The 23347-nt window shown below is 41.5% G+C and overlaps 1 protein-coding gene across 9 annotated transcripts in view; it reads left to right on the plus strand.

The window, feature by feature from the left end:
• Window positions 1-20541, plus strand: part of CRYZL1 (crystallin zeta like 1) — a 31362-nt gene extending 10821 nt beyond the window's left edge. For 4 of the 9 annotated variants that reach the window (XM_074970435.1, XM_074970455.1, XM_074970445.1 and 1 more), the window contains 9 exons: window positions 100-168; window positions 4877-5010; window positions 7551-7662; window positions 9967-9987; window positions 12113-12211; window positions 13285-13406; window positions 13888-13993; window positions 18926-18971; window positions 19675-20541. In XM_074970435.1, coding sequence (XP_074826536.1) covers window positions 100-168; window positions 4877-5010; window positions 7551-7662; window positions 9967-9987; window positions 12113-12211; window positions 13285-13406; window positions 13888-13993; window positions 18926-18971; window positions 19675-19774 — 809 coding nt within the window. In that variant the 3' untranslated portion in view covers window positions 19775-20541. Of the gene's footprint in view, window positions 1-99; window positions 169-4876; window positions 5011-7550; window positions 7663-9966; window positions 9988-12112; window positions 12212-13284; window positions 13407-13887; window positions 13994-18921; window positions 18972-19674 lie in introns of those variants that run through there. The other 5 variants (XR_012641772.1, XR_012641773.1, XM_074970463.1 and 2 more) reach the window with 5 other exon arrangements.
• Window positions 20542-23347: the final 2806 nt, after the last annotated feature.

A 23347-nucleotide genomic window follows, 5' to 3' on the forward strand; every position in this document is an offset into this window, starting at 1 on the left:
AAAGCTGCACTAATGATTCATCTGGGAACACTCAACTTATTTTATTTGTAATATACACTTGCATTGAATTGAAGTTTTGTTTTTGTTGAAAATTTTCAGGAATCTTGCCCCTGGATTCGGAAGAGTCGGGTCTCTGTGAAGTTGCTGTAATTCATGAGCATTATTTGGGTAAGTAGATCATGACACTTCTTAATATTTAAGATGATTATAGATGTAAAACCCAAAGTAGTATCTTAGACAGCCAGTGAGTTGGAACCATTGCTCTGTTTATGTATAATAGCAGCACTCAGATGTTCCATTATCTACTCCGCCTTTCATAGAAACCTTGACTACAGTGTACTCATAGACTCTTTGAACAGCAGCAGCAATGCCGTTATGTTCTGACTCAACTACACAAGCTGACTCATCTTATTTCACCTAACTTTCCTCATTGCTTCACTTTTCTTTTCCCACTGATTTACCCTACCTACCCCACTGATAAACATTTTGAAAAACAACTTCCACTCTTGCTTATTACCTTCTCTCCTAGCCTTGACCTCTGATCCTGAATCATCATTGCTTTAGGATCAAAGGAACACCTGGAATGTATGCTAACAGACTAGAGTGGGATTCCAAAGATCAGAAACCCAGGGAAAACATGGTATTGTAGATTACACCAACATTTCCTTCTTTGGGTTCTGTTTGCCTGGAGGCAGCGTTGTCTAGTGGATAGTGACTGGACTGGAAGTCGAAACACTTGGATTCCATTTCTGGCTCTGCCACAACCTGTTGGTTAGTGAAATGACTTGCTCAAGGTATCTATCTTGAAGAAATTGTATCCTAACAATTTTTCTATTCTTCTGACTCCATCCATGGAGAAACAAACATAAGCCACTCTGCGGGGTAGGGGTTCTTTAAAGGATAATGTAAACTTGTTTATACTGACACCAAACCCCCTACTCCACTTTAACTGTGTAAATTATTCTGAGGAAAATACTGTTTCCCTGATCCCTATGTACTGGATGTAACCAAGTAGAGTGTTGTTTAGGTTAGATCACTTTAAGGTTAAATCCCCTCCTGGTTATGATTCCTTATGTCTGTAAAACAACAGTCACAGGTTTATGAATATTTAAAATAAAGGTTTATTACTCTAACACTTAAAACCACAGTGTAATGGGCTGTGCTCACCACTCTGGTGCCTCCTGCTGGCTGTCATGGGTATTAGCTCTGTTTGCCAGTGCGCCCACCTGTGATGGTGCCTCACCACCATCACTCCTACTCTAGGACCCACATCTCTCCATGGACCACTACATCATCTTCAGCGACAGTCACACACTGTTCAGCGACTGCCCTTAATGGGTACTGCAGCGAGTTGTCTGGCCACTTCCTCGTGGCCCCAGCATCCTCTTTACCCTTGCTTCAAGGCCTCAGCCTGCAAACCTCAGCAGCCAGCCAGAAGCTGTCTCCCACTCCCCCGATCCCTGCTGGCAGCAATGCTTTGTCTAGGGTGCTGGCAGTTCTCTCAGACCTACAGAGACAGTCCTTCCATCCTCCCTGGGCCCCTAGCAGAGAACTGCCCTCCTCTGCTCTGCAGCTCCCTTTTTATATGGGCCTGCTTGGCCCTGATTGGCTGCTCCCTTCAGCCCTTCTCTGATTGGCTGCCTCCTGCACAGCCTCTCTAGGGCTCTATTAACCCCTTAGAGCCTAGTGTGCGGCAGGCGCCCCATCACACACAGGCTAAGCAAAATTAGGACTTATATAAAAGTGACAAGTATATGCTGGTGAACTATACATACTTACTACAGAAGGAGACCCTTTTAAGATTTCCTGTGTTTTCCTGTATAGTTTACTATGTGCAGTGTCATGAACTGACTCACACAGTGTCTCAGATAATCCTAGAGTTCTCCTCCAGTGCATCAACAGAGATATTTGGACAACCCAATAATCACTTTTTCCTCAAGTAGTATTGTGGGGAGAGGGGAAGCTGTGCCATCTGAGTCTCGAATCTTTTGTTCCTCATATTTAAAAAGCAGTCCAGGTTCTACCTACACGCTGTCTTTCCACTGCCTCAGGGAGATGAAACTCACTTGCTTGGCATCACATTAGCTATCCTCCAGTCATTTGGTACAGAAGCTGATTTAAATGATAGGTTACAAACTACAGTCAGTAGTCTGCAATTTCACATTTGAGTTCCTTCAGAACTCTTGGGTGAATACCATCTGGTCCTGGTCACTGACTACTGATTATCAATTTTTTCCAAAACCTCCTCTAATGACACCTCAATCTGGGACAGTTCCTCAGATTTGTCACCTAAAAAGAATGGCTCAGGTTTGAAAATCTCCCACACATCCTTAGCCGTGAAGACTGATTAAAAGAATTAATTTAGTTTCTCTACAATGGCCTTATCGTCCTTGAGTGCTCCTTTAGGATCTCGATCATCCAGTGGCCCCACTGGTTGCTTAGCAGCCTTCCTGCTTCTGATGTACTTTTTTTTTTTTAATTGCTATTACTTTTTGAGTCTTTGGTTAGCTGTTCTTCAAATTCTTTTTTAGGCTTCCTAATTATATTTTTACACTTCATTTGCCAGAGTTTATGCTCCTTTCTATTTTCCTCACTAGGATTTAACGTCCACTTTTTAAAGGATGCCTTTTTGTCTCTCACTGCTTCTCTCCTCCATTACATAAAGGTAATAGTGCAATGCTGTTGCACATATTGTTGTTACGTTGGCCAGTTGGATTCTTCCACAGAGTGGAGACAGCCATTTGCTGCTTTGCAGCAACCCTTCCCTGAGTTCAAATTAAAATACAAAATTAAAAAAATAGGAAAAATCGTAAGAGGTTCTCTGTACTACCTTTCACACTGAGGAGCCAGAAACAGAAAAATGTAACCAGTACATTCCCACTCGTGTTTGTGGTTCTATTTCAGCACAGGCTGGAATTTATTTTTTTCTGAACTCATTTTATAATATATGGGTATCAAATGCATTTGCAGCCTTGTATTTTACAGTGTAATGTTATAACCTGCAACAAGACAATGAAGAGATAGAGGACAGGATAACAACGCTTGGGGATTCTACTTTCTACCACTATTCTGTACCAAAATGTCCTCACAAGCGTAATGGACTTTTGCGTTCCTGCCAGGTGCTGGGGAACCTGGTAGAGTAACAGAATAGAATCACTTTATAAATTAGGAATTCCAGGTCTAGTGATATTTCTTTCTAACGTAGGTAATTTTAAAAGTTCAGTTGAGAATTTGACATTGAGATAGGAAGGTATCCCAACCCAGTTGGAATAAAGTCTCAAATAGAGAACAAATTGATAAATTAAACAGTAATAAGTCACCAGAACCAGATGGTATTCACCCAAGAGTTTTGAAGGAACTTAAATGTGAAATTGCAGAACTACTAACTGTAGTTTGTAACCTATCATTTAAATCCGTTTCTGTACCAAATGACTGGAGGATAGCTAATGTGACACCAATTTTTAAAAAGCGTTCCATAGGTGATCCCAGCAATTACAGGCTGGTAAGCTGTCATGGGATAAGAGGAAAGGTCCTCTCATGGATTGGTAACTGGTTAAAAGATAGGAAACAAAAGGTAGGAATAAATGGTCAGTTTTCAGAATTGAGTGGTGTCCCCCCGCAGTCTGTACTGGTACCAATCCTATTCAACATATTAATTAATGATCTGGAAAAAGGGGTAGACAGTGAGGTGGCAAAATTTGCAGATACAAAACTACTCAAGATAGTTAAGTCCCAAGCAGACTGCAAAGTGCTACAAAAGGATGTCACAAAACTGGGTGACTGGGCAACAAAATGGCAGATGAAATTCAATGTTGATAAATCCAAAGTAATGCACATTGGAAAACCTAATCCCATTTACACATATAAAATGATGGGGTCTAAATTCGCTGTTACCATTCAAGAAAGAGATCTTGGAGTTATTGTGGATAGTTCTCTGAAATCATCCACTCAGTGTGCAACAGCAGTCAAAAAAGTGAACAGAATGTTGGGAATAATTTTAAAAAGGGATAGATGATGACAGAAAATATCATATTGCCTTTATATAAATCCATGATACACCCACATCTTGAGTAGTGTGTGCAGATATGGTCTCCCCATCTCAAAAAAGATATATTGAAATTGGAAAAAGGTTCAGAGAAGGACAACAAAAATCATTAGGGGTATGGAATGGCTTCCGTATGAGGAGAGATTAGTAAGATTGGGACTTTTCAGTTTGGAAAAGATACCACTAATGGGGGATATGATAGAGGTCTATAAAATCGTGACTGGTGTGGAGAAAGTAAATAAGGAAGTGTTATTTACTCCTTCTCATAACACAGGAACTAGAGGTCACTGTATGAAATTAAGAGACAGCAGGTTTAAAACAAACAAAAGGAAGTATTTTTTCACACAATGCACAGTCAACGTGTGGAACTCTTTGCCAAAGGATGTTGTGAAGGCCAGGACCATAACAGGGTTAAAAAAAAGAACTAGATAAATTCATGGAGGATAGGTCCATCAGTGGCTTTTTAGTCAGGATGGGTAGGGATGGTGTCCCTAGCCTCTGTTTGTCAGAAGCTGGGGAATGGGCAACAGGGGATGGATCATTTGATGATTACCTGTTCTGTTCATTCCCTCTGGGGCACCTGGCATTGGCCACTGTCAGAAGACAGGATACTGGGCTAGATGGACCTTTGGTCTAACCCAGTATGGCCGTTTTTATGTAGGTAGCTTGGTTTAGAGGGAATGACTGGTGTTTGTCGTTTCTTCTGTTTTTTATAGAAAATGACTAAGGATCTAGAGATAAAAACTTGTTAACATAGTTTTTTACTGAAATGTTAAGTCTTTACAAAACCTATTGCTTTCTTTCCCTCTCTGTTTGTTCTTTTTTACACAGTTCATAAACCAGAAAAAGTCCCTTGGGTTGAAGCGGCAGGGACCATTCGTGATGGCCTACGAGCATACACAGCTCTACATTATCTTTCCCATGTTTCTCCTGGAAAAACTGTACTAGTAATGGATGGAGCAAGTGTAGGTAACAATAACATCCTAAAGGCGTATCTTTAAAATAATTTAGGAACAGATTATTTCCTATTCCTATATAGTAATTTATAGAGTTGTCAAGCAATTAAAAAAAATTGTGATTAATCACATAATTGTGCTGTTAAACAATAATCGAATACGATTTATTTAAATTTTCAAACATATTGATTTAAATTACCACACAGAATACAAAGTGTACAGTGCTCACTTTATTTGTATTTTTATTATAAATATTTGCACTGTAAAAAACATAAGAAATAGTTTTTCAATTCACCTAATACAAGTACTGTAGTGCAATCTCTTTTTTTCATGAAGGTTGAACTTACAAATGTAGAACCATGTACAAAGAAAAAAACTACATTCAAAAATAAAACAATGTAAAACTTTGGAGCCTACAAGTCCACTCAGTCCTCCTACATGTTCAGCCAATCACTCAAACAAGTTTGTTTACATTTTCAGGAGATAGTGCTGCCTGCTTCTTGTTTACAGTGTCACCTGAAAGTGAGAACAGGCATTCACATGGCATTGTTGTAGCTGGTGTCATAAGATATTTATGTGCCATGTAGTAAAGATTCATGTCCCTTCATGCATCAACCATCGTTACAGAGAACATACACCCATGCTGATGACTGGTTCTGCTCGATAACGATCCAAAGCAGTGTGGACTGACACATGTTCATTATCATTATCTGATTCAGATGCCACCAGCAGAAGGTTGATTTTTCTTTTTTGGTGGTTCGGGTTCTGTAGTTTCCACATCAGTGTTGCTCTTTTTTAAGACTTCTGAAAACATGCTCCACTCCTCATCCCTCTAATTTTGGAAGGCACTTCAGATTCTTAAACCTTGGGGTCAAGTGCTGTAGCTATCTTTAGAAATCTCACATTGGTACCATCTTTGCGTTTTGTCAAATCTGCAGTGAAAGTGTTCCTAAAATGAACATGTGCTGGGTCATCATCCAAGACTACTAGAACGTGAAATGTATGGCAGAATGCAGGTAAAACAGAGCAAGAGACATGCAATTCTCCCCCAAGGAGTTCTGTCACTAATTTAACAGATTATTTTTGTAACGAGCGTCATCAGCATGGAAGCACATCCTCTGGAATGGTGGCCAAAGCATGAAGGGGCATACAAATATTTAGCCTATCTGGCACATAAATACCTTGCAGTGCTGGCTACAAAAGTGCCATGTGTACACCCATTCTCGCTTTCAGGTGACATTGTAAATAGGAAGTGGGCAGCATTATCTCCTGTAAATGTAAACAAACTTGTTTCTCTTAGCAATTGGCTGACGAGGTAGGACTGAGTGGACTTGTAGGCGCTAAAGTTTTACATTGTTTTGTTTTTAATGGCAGTTATGTAACAAATTGTATTAACAACATATTTTGTTGTATTTTCATGATAAAGAGATTGCACTACAGTATTGTAGGAGCTGAACTGAAAAATACTATTTCTTTTATCATTTTTATAGTGCAAATATTTGTAATAAAAAATATAAAGTGAGCACTGTACACTTTTTGTATTCTGTGTTGTAACTGAAATCAATATATTTTAAAATGTAGGAAAAACATCCAAAATATTTAATAAATTTCAGTTGTTGTATTCTATTGTTTAATAGTGAGCTTAAAACTGTGATTAATCGTGATTAACTTTTTGAGTTAATTGCGTGAGTTAACTGCGATTAATCAACAGTCCTAGTAATTTACTTTTATCAAGGAATTTACCCAGGAACATAGCATTTGCAATGACAGATTGGACTAATCAAGTCTGGTATCCTCTTCCTCTATCTTTCAGTAGATGATTCACAAGGATAAGAAGGGGCGCCCCTAAATACATTGGGCCAGTTGTACAATCCTATCCATGTTGTGTGGGGAGTAAAGAGGGAATTCCTCCTTGCTTTGCTCTACTTTGACACACTCTTTATATTGATCCCTCAACTGTAGATGGAAGAAAACTGTAGTTTGACCTCTTTCCCCACCACCACTTTTCAATTTCTCTTACATTGTTCAGTTTTGATTACCTGCCCTCTTAACTGCTGGTGCAGCTGTTAGGCTCACTTGAGCAAAGAACCATCAATGAAATATAGCTTTGCAACATGTACAAGATAACAAGTGCTTGGAGCTCCTCTCTAGGGAGCATGTCCTCCTTCAAGTAGCAACCAAATGCAAAGACTTCCTGTCTTCTACAGACATACTCTGAAATTGCAGTTGCATTTACAATACTTTATACACTAGAGCTGGAATTCAAGCTACAGATGCTCTGGAAGGAGATTAACAATCTCCTAGAGCCTGATCCAAAGCCCACTAAAGTCTGTTAAAAGACTTCCATTGACTTCAATGAGCGCAAGAGCAGGCCCCTAGGGATCTGAAATACTTTTCCAGACATATTTCATTAAGACAAAATATTAAGCCTGTTTCAAGGTGTCCTTCTTTGATAGCTCTAGAGCTACCTTTGTAATAAAACTCTTGTTTTCAAACTACATTTCATTACTGTGGTTGTAAATAAACTGGTATATAATTTTTCCCTGCAGCCATTTGGTACAATAGCTGTTCAGTTAGCACAGCACAGAGGAGCCAAAGTAATTTCTACAGCGTATAGTCTTGAAGACGAGCAGTACTTGGAGAGGCTTAGATCTCCTGTGGGTAAGTTTTATAGTCTTTCTCACTACACTTTTGTGGGAACAACAATTTGAAATATATTTTTTCAGTTTGAAGTTTATTTATTTTAACAACTGAAATCTAAAATCCAAACTTAAAAATAAATAGTCTCATATATAGTGTAAAAGTTTAGTCTAATTTAACATATATTTTTAGATGTATTTAATAGGACTTTTTGATCTTCACATCTGTTGTGGTGCTGGCTATTTCCCAGTACTTCTTATCTAGCAAAAACACTTCTATATAAGTTTAATGCCTGGTTTTAGTCAGACTGCTTGGGCAGTCTCTTCGTATAGTAAATAACATTGCTCGAGAGTAGAGAGAAATTGTTACCTGACCATCAGTCGCACAGAATTAAATCTCTGTACCTGAAGTCTTTCCAACATAATCATGAGCCCGAGGTATAGTATTTAGCTACCTAAATCAGAATTGAAACAAAATTAAATTGAATTCCGAATTGAAACAAACTATGGGGATTAGTTTTAAGTTCTTATAGAAACAAGAGGGAGCTCAGTTTCATGATACTGGTATAATTTCTTTGTCAGAAAATCAATGAAGTTCTGTAGTTAGGAATCTAATCCTCCAGAAGTTTGAGCCAGAGTCTTTCCATTGACTTCAGTGGGTTTCAGATTAGGCTCCAAGTGCATGTTCATCTGACTCCTTCAGTTCCCAGTTTGTTGTGACATACACTAGGATTTTTTGGAGCAAGGTATTGGGACGCTATTCTTGGGAGTCAAAAGATTTGTTTTTGATTAGGGATACGGGGGAAAATAGATCTAATGTGTATTTTAGATTTTTTTTTTAAAAAAGACAATGTAAGCATAAAATCTTGCTTTTTCCAAAATGTGTAAATTGTGTAAATTTAGTAAAAGTTTCTCTTGATAGGTAGGTATTAATATTTGGTCTATATACAGGAAGCTGTTTTCACATGCTTTCAATAATTTGTTGACTAAAGACAATAGCAAAACAGAGGAAGTATGTTAAACTGGTGGGTTCTAATGTTAATTTCAGAATCGGGACAGAATATGAACATAAGTATGAGCATAATGTATTTCTAGCAGAGTACTGATGAAACATAAGAAAGAAATGTGTACTTACAGTAATCAGCTGCAAAATTTATTTTTATGCGTTCCCTGTGATGTCATGTGTGATGTCATGGTTCTCTCTGAGCCTTCTCAGTATAGTAAATAGCAGGTGTTTGATACTGGACAACTTTCATACTCCGTAATAGCAGGTATTGGATAAATGGTGGCACCAAGTCATGAAAAGTGTTGCTATTACCCACTACTCATCATTAAGTTCAGTGGAAGCAGGAGGGAAGGACTAAAGACCTGTCAAAGGTACACTGAAACTGTTAGTCAGAACCATATATTGCTACTAGAGAGCTAATGTGATTGTGCTGGTCAGAAAGACTTGGTGAACCTTGTAATAAATATTGGGTTTTTTAAAATTTCTAAACTGTGGAGGATCTTTGATTTTGTAAAATGATTATTACACAGATAAGCCTTGTCTGCACTGGCTGAAAAATGGTTATTGCACCTTGCCGGCAAGAAGTGGGTTTAAACAGGGTTGTGACTAACACATTTGAATTATAGGCTGGAGCACATTGACCTAAGGCAAAATTGATAAATATTCATTGAATATAGCACAAAATGTTCTGTATGTGAATGAAGTGGTTCCAAATAACTAGACTGTCACCTCACTTTTTAACACAATTGGTTACCAATCACCCACTTTTTAAAATAGATGTTAAATAATTTTGAAATATATCTGTTACAGAATTTTTACGTGTTTCTTTTATATCATGTTGAATTATGCTCTGTCATGGCATCACTGTGATTAATTAATGAAATAAATAGTAGGGTACCCAAGATGCATCCCCGAAACAACTGATACTCTAGCATAATAATTCTCAACCGGGGTACGCAGGTCTTCCAGCGGGTACATCAACTCATCTAAATAGTTGCTTAGTTTTACAACAGGCTACATAAAAAGCACTAGCAAAATCAGTATAAACTAAAATTTCATACAGACAATGCCTTGTTTATACTGCTCTCTATACTATACACTGAAATATAAGTACAATATTTATATTCATATTGATTTATTTTATACTTGTATGGTAAAAATGAGAAAGTAAGCAATTTTTCAGTAACAGTCAGGCTTGAAGGGAGGTTACTCTGCCTCACTACAATTCCTAACTAAGTGTGATTGTTTTTTTTCATTTACTGACTCTTCTAAATGCCTGCTTCACACCTTCTTCTTCTCTCCTTCCTTAATATCAAAAAGGCATGAGGCAACCTTTAATTGGTAAGTTCACTTTGCAAATTTTAGTTTAGCCTATTATGGTTTGGATATATACCTCCAATTTTATTTGTAATTATTTCAGTTATGTTAATTTAAAGTGCAAAAACTTTACTTATGCAGATAGAAATGTTTGTTTTATTCTACAAGCTGGGAAAGTTTACATAGGCTACTTCTATACCCTAATTGTTCTTAATTTCCAGCAACTGAAATCAGAGATTTCAGTCTTACTTTTTTAACTGTATGGAAACCGCTACTGCAGGGGTGGGCAAACTATGGCCCACGGGCCGAGCCATTTTAAGCCGGCCTGTGAGCTCCCACTGGGGAGCAGGGTCTGGGGCTTGCCCTGCTCCAGCTGCGGCACTGAGTCAGGGGCCGCGCCACGCAGCTCCCAGAAGCTGCAGCATGGCCCCGCTCCAGCGCTCTAGCTGGGGCACAGGGTTGGGGGCTGCTCCACGTGGTTCCCAGAAGCCGCGGCATGGCCCTGCTCCGGCTCCTACATGCTCCAGTGGCCCCTTCCAGCGCCCCAATGGGAGCTTCAGGGGCAGTGCATGCAGATGGAGCAGCGTGCAGAGCTGCCTGGCTGCGCCTCTACGTAGGAGCCGAAGAAGGGACATGCTAGTGCTTCCGGGAGCCACTTGAGGTAAGCACCGCTCAGAGCCTGCTCCCCTGAGCCTCTCCCCTGCCCCAGCTCTGATCTCCCTCCAAACTCCTCGGTCCAGACCCAGAGCACCCTCCTACACCCCAAACTCCTCATCCCCCAGCCCCACCCTAGAGCCCACACCAACCAGAGCCCTCGCCCCCTCCCACACCCCAACCCCAATTTTGTGAGCGTTCATGGCCCGCCATACAATTTCTATTCCCAGATGTGGCCCTCAGGCCAAAAAGTTTGCCCACCCCTGAGCTACTGGATAGTTGGTGCAACATAAACCTTATGAACACCATTTTCTTCAATAAAGCTTTGAAAAGAAAGCCAGAAAGCATTCTTTAATGTGATATTGTATAATAGCACCGTACAGGTTAAAAGCTATATACAAAAATGTAACATGTTAACCTTCACAGCATTTCTGTTAGGTAATTAAGTGTTATCATTATTGCAAGGTTATTTTAGATGAGGATAATGATGCAATGCTATGAAGTGACTTGCTCAAAACCACAAAGCAAGTCAATGACACAACCATATTAAAAATGAGGACTTTCCAATCATTCCTCTAGTCCAGTTGTCCCCAATATTTTTTGTCACATCCCCCCCCCACCCCTTACCTGTAATGGAACCTGTCCGCATCCCTCTCTCCTCCTCCCCCACCAGGAGCCAGGCCACAGTCAGGGGCCGGGAGCCGGGCTTGTGGGGCCGCAGGTGGCGTTGGGGGCAGGGCCAGAGCCAAGCAGGGGGCAGAGTGGGGCTGAGACACTCCCTACCCATCCCCCATGTAGGCTGGCCCAGGCCCAGCCACACCTTCCTGAACATTCTTCCGCACCCCACATTATGGGGACCACTGTTCTAGTCCATATTGCGTCTATAGTATAGCTCAGTGATTCTCAAACTGTGTGTTGTGACCCCAAAGTGGGTTGTGACCCTGTTCTAATGGGGTTGCCTGGGCTTGCTTAAACTTGCTGGGGGCTTCAGTGCTGGGCAGCAGGACTCAGATTACAAGCCCCCTGCCTGAGACTGAAGCCCTTGGGCTTCTGTTTTCGCTCCCCCACCCACTCAGGCTTCAGTCCCCTCTCTTGGGGTCGTGTAGTAATTTTTGTTGTCAGAAGGGGGTCTCTGTGCAGTGAAGTTTGAGAACCCCTGGTATAGCTAACTACCTCAGAATCCTAATATAATCTAATTTTGAGCACGGATAGATTTTTTTTTTTTTTTTTTTTTTATGCTGTCCTGTCACTAACACCACTATATATTTCATTTTGAGCTTAAATGCTGTTAAATATACTTTAGTGGTTTGGTTTCAGTAAATTCAGTCACTGGTCTTAAATAATTTGGAGACTAGAAACTGCTGGATTTCTTTGCTTTGCTGCAATTTTGTTCATAGCTCATTTTAAAGAATAGAAACTCCATTTGCATGTGTTCTGCTTTGGGTTTAAGTTCTAGATTCTTACTGTAACTGACCAAACTTCCTGTCCTGTCTAGCTCGAGTCATTGATGTCTCAAATGGTAAGACTGATGTGGCAGAAAGCTGTTTGGAGGAAACAGGCGGGCTAGGAGTGGATATTGTCCTAGATGCTGGAGGTTTGTAACTGCTACAGAATTGCTCTGCTGAGTGGTATTAAATATTTTTATTTTTGACAAATTGCAAAACACTTCAACTAGAAACACGCCTACATAATAGACGATTGTGTGTCTGTTCTCCCACAATGTGCAAATGTACTTGTGCCTCTGCTGGGTAGAATGCCAGACCTCCTTAAGCGTATGCGGTCATGTCACCCTTTAATGGAAGTATCTGATACTACTGCACAGTCATACAGATTAGTAATAGTCGTTAAGTGAACATTTTACTAATTGCTACTTTTAAACAAAACTCCTTAGACAGTTATGTTGCGAATTATTTCCCATGGACAGTATATGATGCTGAATGCCTAAAACTGGGACTTTTTTGATCATTAAAATAAATGAAATTCATCTTCTAAATCCTGTCCGATATATTTTTTTTTTTTAGTTTGAAATAACTGAAAAGGAATCAGCATGGAGGAAATTTGTACTACCACTGTTTTTGCTGTTTAGTGGATAAAGTAAGGACATAAATCTCCAGTGCTGTCAGTCAGCACCTTGCATGAGCAATGAAAGCCCAGAGTGAACAGGAATAAACCTCCTATGCTGAGAATACTACTTGCTTTACAGTTGACAAACTTTCTTACTATTTAATGGTATTTTAAAACATTTGTGGGACTTTCTAGAAAAGATTTCCACTGAGCTCTTATTTATTAAAAGGAATATATATTACTGGTATTGCTTCATAGAGGTTCTGCTCTTGCATATATTTCACTAAAAACATTTTCAGCCGCATTTAAATCACTGCCATGCATCTGTTTTTTTGTCTGTATTCTACAACACTGATTTGCAAACTGTGTATCTCAAACAGTTTTTCACCCCATTAAAAATACATTTAGAGTCAATTTATGACTGAACTGAAAAAACAAGAATAAGGAAAATGTAAAATCTACAAACCAGGTGCTTTTCAGTGAGAAATCTTCATGAGATTCTGTTTCTTATACATGCAAAACATATTTTTCTGATAAAGCAGAAACTGAACATAAATTTTATTTTGTTAGGCGTTGTACATAACTTGTATTCCTTTTTTTAAGTGAGATTATACAGTAAAGAAGATGAGTCAACATTAAAACAGCAACTGCTGCCACACAAACATGATATCATTACACTTCTTAGTGCTGGAGGACACTGGGTAACCACAGAGAAAAACCTCCAGGTAAGGACAAAATACTGCAAGTTACTCTTAACCACAAAGTATTTTAGAACTCTGTCTCTCAGATGAATGGTCTCCCACTGCTAAAATAATATCAATCAGTTTGTGCACACACAAACCTTGATGTTTATTTCCAAAGCAGCAGAAAGTATTTATCCTGCAACAACATTAATAAATGTCTTTATTTCTATGAGCAGTGGTGATGGTGTAGAAAAGAAATTACTATAATAGCATGGATACACCATTATTGAAGGGTTCATGCTGTTTGGCTCAAAGTATTGAACTGATTTGCCAGTCATATAAGTACCATTTTTAAAAAAAAATTACACTGTTGTGACTATTATGAATCAGTTAATTTCTGATAGATTTGGAAGGGTTTTTTCATCTTTTAGCAGTAAATATAAATCAACAATCCACTAATCTAATTGGTTCATACCATTTTCATTTGAGAAAATGTATTGATGTTTCTATTAATTTGTTTAAGTTGGACCCTCCAGATAGCCACTGCTTGTTCCTTAAGGGAGCCACAGTCTCTTTTCTGAATGATGAAGTATGGAATTTGTCAAATGTGCAACAAGGGAAGTATCTTTATATCCTTTAATGGTGATTTTAGACACTAACCAGTAATCTGCCTGAGGGAAAAATTATGAGAAAACTACTAGTATATTCTCTGATCTAACAAGGCACCTAAGCATATGCTAAATTTTAACCATGTGGTTAAATGTTTTACTACTTCAGAAACATCCTAACCATTGTTTGGCATATCACTTTCATATATATATCATTATTGCTTTGACCACACTTTTTATGTAGATTCCCTCTAAGTGTATATAGTATCTCCTCGCTTAATGTTATACACCTCTACCCCGATATAACGTGACCCGATATAACACGGGTTCGCATACAACGCGGTAAAGCTCTGACATGCTGCTCTGAGCAGCGTGTTAAGGGTGCCGGGCCGGAGCCGAGGGGTTGGATAAGGGGCAGAGGGTCTTGGGGCGGTCAGGGCCTCCCCCCACCCCCTCCAGGGTCTGGGAGGCAGGAGCTGTGGCAGGGCACTTTTAGGGGCCCTGCAGTCTCAGAGTGGCCCAGGGGATTAGTGGGGGGCCGGGAGCAGCCCACTCTGCTTCCCTCGCCCCAGCCCCAGCCGTATCACTTGGGGGAAGGGATCCCCCCCAACACTCACCGGCAGAAGCAGAGCAGCCCGGCCCCAGGCCGCTCCACTCCACAGCTTCTAGATGCGACGCTCCGCTTCCCACCACAGTTGAGTGCAGGACCTTTTCCCCAACCACCACCCACAGCGACACGGCTGGGGCCGGGGCAAGGAAAGCGGAGTGGGCTGGGGCCGCTTCACACCGCTTCCCGCCACCAGTGAGTGCGGAGGGCGTCCTTTCCCCAACCTCCCCGCGCTCACCGGCGGCAGGAAGCGGAGCACCGCGGCTGGGAGCTGGCCGAGTGGAACTGGTTGGGGCCGCGTTGCTCTGCTTCCCGCCACTGCTGGTGAGTGCTGGGCAGGGGGTGTGGATAGGAGTCAGAGCAGTCAGGGGACAGGTAGCAGGGGGGTTGGGTAGGGGGTGGGTCCTGGGGGTGATTAGGGACAGGGGTCTCTGGAGGGAGCGGTCGGAACAAGGAACGGGGGAGCCAAAGCAAGTTCGATATAACGCAGTCTCACCTATAACGCGATGAGATTTTTTTTTTCGTCTCCCGTGGACCGCGTTATATGAGGGTAGAGGTGTAGTTATGTCCTTGAAAAATGCGACTTTCAGAGAAACTGTTAAGCGAATCCAGTTTTTCATAAGAATTAATGTAAATGTGGGGGCTAGGTTCCAGGGAAAATTTTTTCACCAGACAAGACATACGTACATATAGCTCACACGCACACGTTTTAAACAAGTTCTAATCAGAGGATTGTCTGGGGACCTGCTAATGAGCTTCTCCTAAAGCAACCGTGTTGATACAGTTGGGATAGTTCCCAGGGAATGCCTTGCTGCTAAATGATAAACTGGCACTCGGCTGAGCCCTCAAGGGTTAACACGTTATTGTTAATATAGCCTCATACTCTACAAGTCGGCACCGAGGGAGGAGACACAATAGACACACAGCAGTGGCTGCAAACACTTCCCTGTGGAAACTGAATGTGATGATGAACCCACGCTATCCCACTAGAGCACACCACTCCCTTCTCCAGACGGCGCATGTACAGCTGCAGAGGCACTGACTTTCCAAAGTGCCAGGGGGTGCTCAACCCCTGGTTCTGCCCCACGCCCGCCCCCACTTCACCCCTCCCCCTGAGCATGCTGTGTCCTTGCTCCTCCCCTCTCCTTCCTCCCCATCAGAGCTTCCTGAACGCCGTGAAACAGCTGATTGCTGTAGGTGGGAGGCGCGGGGAAGGAGGGGAGATTTGTTGATTTGTGGGGCCTGCTGGCAGGTGGGAAGTGCTAGGGGTGGTGATGGAGGAGAACTGTTTGGGGGGGGGGGGGGGAGGCTGCCAGTCCACCCTGGTTCCAAGCCCCCACCCACCAGCAGGCAGCGGCCAAACAATGTTATGAGCAAACATTGCACAACTTTAAACAAGTATGTTCTCTAATAGATCAGTGATGTAACAACAAAACAACACGAACTGAGACGACATTAAGTGAGGAGTTACTGTACTTTGGGAAAAACAGAACAGAAAACTAAAACAAATATTTTGAAGAAAGTAAAATATTAGGGCCCAGATCCTCAACCAGTGTAAATCAGCATAACCCCATAGAAGGCAATGTAGTTGTGTTGAATTACACCAGCTGAGAATCTGGCACCTTAAATCAAATCTTGTCTATGCTTTTAGATAGTAGGGTTTACCGTATATACTTGTTCATAAGCCGAATTTTTTGAGTAAAAAAGGGAAGCATCAGAGAAGGGGGTAGGCTTATGAATGGATATAGAGAGGGAGAGGTGAGACACAGCCCCTCACCCCAACAGAGGGAGCAAGGAGAGTCGGCAGAACCAGAAGGGAAGAGGCGGGGCCAGAGTCATTCTGCTTCTGGCCATGCTGCTCTCCCCCCAGCCTCTGAAGCAGCTGCAGCTCTAGGGCTGGCAGGCTGTGGCCGCGCCGCCCGGCCCATTGGAGCACGCTGCAGCCGTGCCACCTGGCCAGCCCGCTGGAACATGCTGCGGCCATGCTGCCCGGTCTGGCCCACCGGAGCAGGCTGTGGCTGCGCTGCCCAACCCGCCAGAGCAGCTCTGGCCAGGCCAGAGACATCCTTCCCTGGCCCTCCCCAGATAAGGTGGGAAGGGATGGGGTGGGGAGGGGGGTCCTGGGCTAGGGGTGGAGTCATGTGGGTTACTCCCCTGACCCCCAGCTTCTCACCCCACCCCCGCGAAAAAATCCCCACCAGTTGCTGTCCCGGCCTGTTAGGGTAAGCAGCTGACACTTCGTTTACTTAGGTTTACCTCCGTGCCTGTGGACGCTCAAGGTAAACAAACCAGGGTAAGTTGCTGGTGGGCTGAGATGATGACCTGGGAGCCAAAGTTTGCCGACCCCTGAATTATAGGGTCGGCTTATGAATGGGTCATAAAACTTTTCTATTTTTACTTATCCATCTTGGGGGAGGGGGAGCTTAAAAACAAACCAGCTAATGATAGAGTATATATGGTACTTGTTCTCCATTCTTCTAGGCATTACTTTTTTCATCTACAAATCTTAACTTTTTTGCATTATAATGACTAAACTGAAATATTTAACTCATTATTATAATTTTGTCTTCATAAGAACTGTACTTTAAGAAATTGTACCCTATTTGCAAATTCTATGTACCTACATTCTGTTGAGCTGTGTGTGTGTGTGTGTGCGCGCGCGCACACTGCTGGAGAGATGAGTGGCTCTTTATATAAAAAACAATATCTATACCTTTTGTTGCAAATTTAACGATGCTTTTAAGGTCCCTCCTTGCTTCTGCACAGCGCTGCAGATCATGAGATCTGCTGAATCATTTTTTGCAGTTCAGCAGAACAGGAATGTAAGGATTAAGTTCCTGCATTCTAAAAGGGAGTTAACTACATTGAGACTCTTGGGGCAAAGGAAGTTCCCCTCCCCCCAACTAAATTGCACAATAGTTTAACCAAAGTTAAGCACACCAAAAGGCTTATCTACATGAACATTGATGTGCGGGGTGGGGAAGCAAGTAATCATGGATATCCTTTTAAAAAGTTATTTGTTGACATTCCACTTCAGTGTAGCTCTATTAATTTTCCTGATTTAAAAATGACTAATAATTCTGAGAAATACAATTTGTGTTCTTAGCTCTTAAACTAACTAAACAAACAGGATTTATTTTGTCAGCTCTTATGTTTTCCTATAATCAAGGAGCATACTTTATTTACCACAGGTTGTTCAAACAGAATAACAGCATTACCTTGAATTGTTATATAGAAACATTGAACATATGTATGTGATCTGGGCACTGTGAACATACTGCAGGAAAAAAAAATCATAAGAGATCACATGGAGATCAGGTTGAAATGGCTTACATTTTGAATACTAAATTGATTACTCTTAAAATTGAATGAATCCAAGTTACATTTTCTGGTGACTGACAAAAATACTGAAGACTACCACTATGACTCTGCTAGCACTTTGGTCAGTAAAACTTTTGTCACTCAGGAGTATGGAAAAAAACACCCCCCGACTGACATAAGTTTTACTTACAAATGCACCAGTCCAGACAGCGCTGTGTCAGCAGGAGACGCTCTCCCACTGACATAGCTACCACCGCTCACTGGGGATGGTTTAATTATTGCCAGCGAGAGAGCTCTCTCCCATCGGCATAGAGCGGCTACATGGGAGACCTTACAGCGGCCCAACTGCAGCTGTGCCACTGTAAAGTCTGTAAAGTAGACAGTCTTAGTAAAACCCTCTTTTTCCCATTGATATGAGTATTGCTGATTAGTTCAAATAAAATAGATTTCTTGAAAATGTGCACAGCATTTATACACTGTGCATGTCCTTGAGAGTTTAGTAAATCCATATGTTCTGCTTCACATGTTCTTCTGCTCCCAGACTTGTCTTGATTTTTACCTCAGACAAATAGCTATCCATCATTCATACAGACTACTCATACCAAAACCTGTCATACCTATTCTCCAAAGAGTGCCATGCTCTGTTTAATGATGGACATTGTAACTAGTGCTGTAGCATCATACAGATAATGTAAAACTTAACAGTTTTATTTTTAAAATTTATGATACAGCACTAGAACTCCTAGGTACTGTGGCAGATCAACTGCTGTTGTATTTGTTAGAGGATACATTCGTCTACCTTCCTTCTTTATTTTGTTTTAAGAAGCATAATTTGTAACACATAATCAAACGTGGACCTCAGATTAACTTTATTTTCAGTCTTTAAATCATCTCATCTAAGCCCTGACCCTGGGAGGTCTGCACAGATGCCTGGATCTGCCCCAGGCAAATCTAATTGCAAAACTGTGGACTTAAAGATCAGCCTCTTGTGTATATATTGTTACCTTAACAGCCCTCTCAGATACGTATCTTAGAAGATGTAATGGAAAAGTTATCAAATAGTATTTTCAGGTAAGACAGAAGTACCATAGTGAAAACAAACTCTGATTGATTAATACTGAGTTTTTAACCTGAGAAATAACTATTCTTCAGAAAACTCTTGCCACCTGTACTGTCAACTCAAAGTACTATGTTATGAGAGATTTTACTGAATAATTTATATGAAACTGTTTATGGTCTATACGTGTGGCTAGCCTGCTGCATTACCACATGGAAAACTTGGGTCCAATTCCTGTTTTTTCTCTCCCTGGATCAGCACTGTCTGGAAATCCAACAGAGGCAGCACATTCTTTCCTTGTGGGGAGAGAGTACCTTGTGGTGCTCAACAGTACCTGACTGAAGAGTGTTGCTGGCTCTAAATGGAGATCTTTCTAGGCTTCCTCTGTCAGAAGAATGATGGAGTGAATAGAATTTGAGACTGCCATAAGTGGGGGGGGGAAAGGGAGATCCTCACGGCTTACACAGAGAGTGGGAAGAGTAGCCCGCCCCCCTGCCAAAAAGAAATTCAGGCTATCTTGAATTAAACTTGTGTTTCCTGTTTGCTTTACAGCTCTGCAGTTCTTCCAGGGATCCTAGCAGAGCTATAACATTTTCATTTTGTTTAAGGAGTAAAGTTGACATTGTAAAATGTAAAGTCTACAGCAATAGTATTGGAATGTTTCTTATTGATCTGAGCATGCACACCAGACACTTCTGACAGATTGCTCCCTTTTAGGCCTCGGTTGGATGAACCAGTCCCATTGTATGAAGCCAAGGTTTCTATGGAAATAGTTCAGAAGAATCAAGCAAGAAAAAGACAAGTCATCCAATTTTGAAGCACAATTTCCTTGTTTCTAAGTCTGCGAGACAGATATGTAATATATTTGATAAGTAAATTGGTGTGCAACTTCAAATAGTTCTGTAACTAGTGTCTGAAGACAGTGTCTGGGCTGTGAATGTTTTGGTACTGAGACTTTTAGTTTCCGTGTATCAAATCTAATAGAATGATTCCATCAACAACTCTAAAGAGATACCATTAACTTAAAAATCACATCTGTCTGATTTTTTTCCCCTCCTATTACTGTTATAAGTAACATCTAAGATTATTTTGGAGTTCGAGAAAATATTTTTTCTGCTTGTTCAGTTTTACTTTTTGCATTTGCTAGCACCTGAATAGTCTGCTTCAGTCTTTGACATACTCTTTTTTTTAAACAGGGAAGAGAAAAATAGGAAAATGTAGTAGTAAAACTAGCAAAATTGGTGGAGGGATTCTAGGGGCAGGCACAACTTGTAACAGGGTTTTTTTCAAACTGATTTGTTTTCAAGTTAATCATGTCCCTCTTAAGATTTGAATTACTGCTCTATGACCATTTCATAACATCACACTTTTTTATTTAGCTATAAAATTAAGATAGACAAATGTGAATGAAAGATTACACAGATATGAGGTCAGTCTTTTGCTTTAGTGTTCAATTCATGTTTATGTTCAATGCACTTTATTGCACATAGACTTGTTCCTTTTTATATGGCTAAAGAGTAGGAAATGTAACCTGGATTTCCATCTTTGACATCATTCCTAAAACACCTTTTGTGTTCTTTCCTTTACACCCTTTCACTTTTGCTCTTTAATCTTAACTAGTCATACGCTAATGTTGATGAGATCAGCTTGTCCAACACCATTCTCCTTTCCACTACCACGCACATCGGCACCCATCCTCCAGGAAAAAACCTACAGTTCTTTCAGTGAGGCTTACAGCTTCCTTGCTTGTTACTGCTTGAGATCTGAAGCACCAGCTGTTCTATTAATTTAAATATCACTGTCGGAGGGGATGGTTCAAACTGTGAGCACTAGCCCTTTGAAATCTAGGTATTACATTGTTAGATTTAATCTTGAGTAACAGTATATGCAGTGTTGTTGTAGCTGCGTTCGTCCCAGGAGATTAGAGACAAGGTAGGTGAGGTAATATCTTTTATTGGGCCAACTTCTGTTGGCGAAAGAAACAAGTTTTCAAGCTTACACAGAGCTCTGCTTCAAATTTGGGAATTATTTTGTTTGTTTTTTGTTTTTTTTTTTTTTTTTTTTTTTTTTACCCAGCCCTGAAGATCTCTGTGTAAGCTTAAGTTTTTCTCTCACCAACAGAATTTGGTTCAATAAAAGTTATTACTTCACCCACCTCTTCTCTTGACTGTAACAGTATGTCAGTTTTTCTCATCACTGGGATTATCACATGTCCTCAGTAAATCCTATAATGCAGATTATAAGAAGTATGAAAAAAATCAAATTTTTCCATTTATGATACAATGCAAGCTTGAGAATAGGTGCACATGTAAAATTACGTTAAAATTACTCTCATTGGAAATCAGTCTTGAACCCAGGATACATCCAGTAGTGTATTATATTTATTATTTATTCTCCTGCCACTTTCATTTCAGTTTCAATGCCTAAACATAAAAGGAGCGAGAACAGAGGGAATGGAAATAAAAATGTAATGACAAAACTGGAATCGGCTTGACAAAACTAGAAAAGTAACAATAAAATTGCAAAGGAGAGAAAAAAAAAAAAGAATTGACTTCTAGTTCCTAGACTATCAGTCTGTTTGTTTGTTGTTTGTTTGTTTACTGTACTCTGTACATTTTAGCTGTTGGTCTCATACATTGGGCTGGGGGGAAGCATTTTGCAAATTGTTTTGGTGAATTTGAATGAACTAGCTCTATTGAATGACAGAACAATCTCCTTCTTGACATTTCCTCCACAGACCCACATTGTAGGAGTGGCATGCCAACACATATGTCCTTAGAGACTTTTAAAGCAGTAAGTGACCGTTAGGGAGCATGTGCATGTCCCTCAAACCCTACGTACAATAAACTGCTGATATAAATGCCCCACCCCTTTTAACTATCCCTTAGCTCAGGCAGGGGCAAACTTTTTGGCCTGAGGGCCACAGCAGCGTTCCAAAACGGTATGGAGGGTCAGGTAGAGAAGGCTGTGCCTCCCCAAACAGCCTACCCCTTCCCCCTTCTCACCCCCTGACTGCCTCCCTCAGAACCCCCCCATCCACACACCCCTTGCTCCTTGGCCCCTGACCGCCCCCTTCTGGGACCCCCCACCCCTAACTGCCCCCTGGGCACCCCACCCCCTATCCAGCCCCCCTCCCCATGTCCCCTGACTGCCCTGGCCCCATCCAACCCTCCCTGACTGCCACCCCCAAACCTTTCCCCCATCCAACTGCTCCCTGACTGCCACCCCCAAATCTCTGCCCCATCCAACCTCCCCCCCAGAACCTCCTGCCCCTTATCCAACCTCCCCGCCCCCTTACCATGCTGCTCAGAGCAGCATGTCTGGCAGTTGTGCCGCCCGGCCGGAGCCAGCCACGCTGCTGCACTGCCTGACAGGAGCTCGAAGCCCCGCCACCCAGAGCGCTGGCAGCACGGCGAGCTGAGGCTGCAGGGGAGGAGCTGGGGCCTAGGCCGCCCCGGCTGGGAGCTCAAGGGCTGGGCAGGACAGTCTCGCAGGCTGTAGTTTGCCCACCTTTTCCTTAGCACCTCCATCAACATGAGCAGTTATGAAATTAATTTATTCTCTTTCTATATGGAGTGTTAGCTTAGATATATTTGTATAGAACCTAAAATTAGTCTAAAGCTATTAGTGTAGCTATTATGCCAAGAGTTCCAAAAATAGGAGCCTAAAGCTAGGCTCCTACATCCATATTTAAGCATCTGAATAAAGAGACCTGATTCTCAAAAGTGTTGAGCACCCAGCAGCTCCTGTTGTCCTCCCTTGAAAGTCTCTTCCCCTAAAGAAGATGAAGGCTCCTAAAGGGATTTTTCAGCCTTGTCTAGTCTGCTAAGTCAGAAGTGCTGCCCAATGTGGATCTGGACTCTTTCTTGGAGGAAGAACCAGTTCGGCTTCTAAGCTGCTACTTATACCACAGCTCCTGATGAGGCTGTCTTGACTGCTTTCTCCTCTCCTCTGAGGGGCAGCAGGGCCTTTTAAGACCTGGTAGGCAAAATGGCATCTGCTTTGGATATTCCTGTAGCAGCTTTGCTCAGCACAATACACTTGCTTTAGTCTGTCCAAAGGAGCGTTGAATCCACCTGTCTCTGTGGCCTCAGTCTCTGAATGGCTGTAGGTTTTTTGACATGGTGATAAAAATGTCTGCACTGGGTGTGCACTAGCTCACTCCACAGTGCAGTGGCACCAGTGCTAAACTAATGCCAGGAAAATCACTTGTGTAGATAAGGCCCAGGTGTGAAAGACTCCTCCCTGTTCTATCCCTTTAGATAACATTTCTGCTTCTTTTAGCATATACCATTCTAGTAAACCTGAAGGTTGCTGTGGAAATAGCCTGTAATTAATAGCTTTGATATATCTTTCTTTTTTTCCTCTGTATTACTCTTATATACACATT

This window comes from Natator depressus, chromosome 1 (genome assembly GCF_965152275.1).
Source record: "Natator depressus isolate rNatDep1 chromosome 1, rNatDep2.hap1, whole genome shotgun sequence".
Taxonomy (NCBI): Eukaryota; Metazoa; Chordata; order Testudines; family Cheloniidae; genus Natator; species Natator depressus.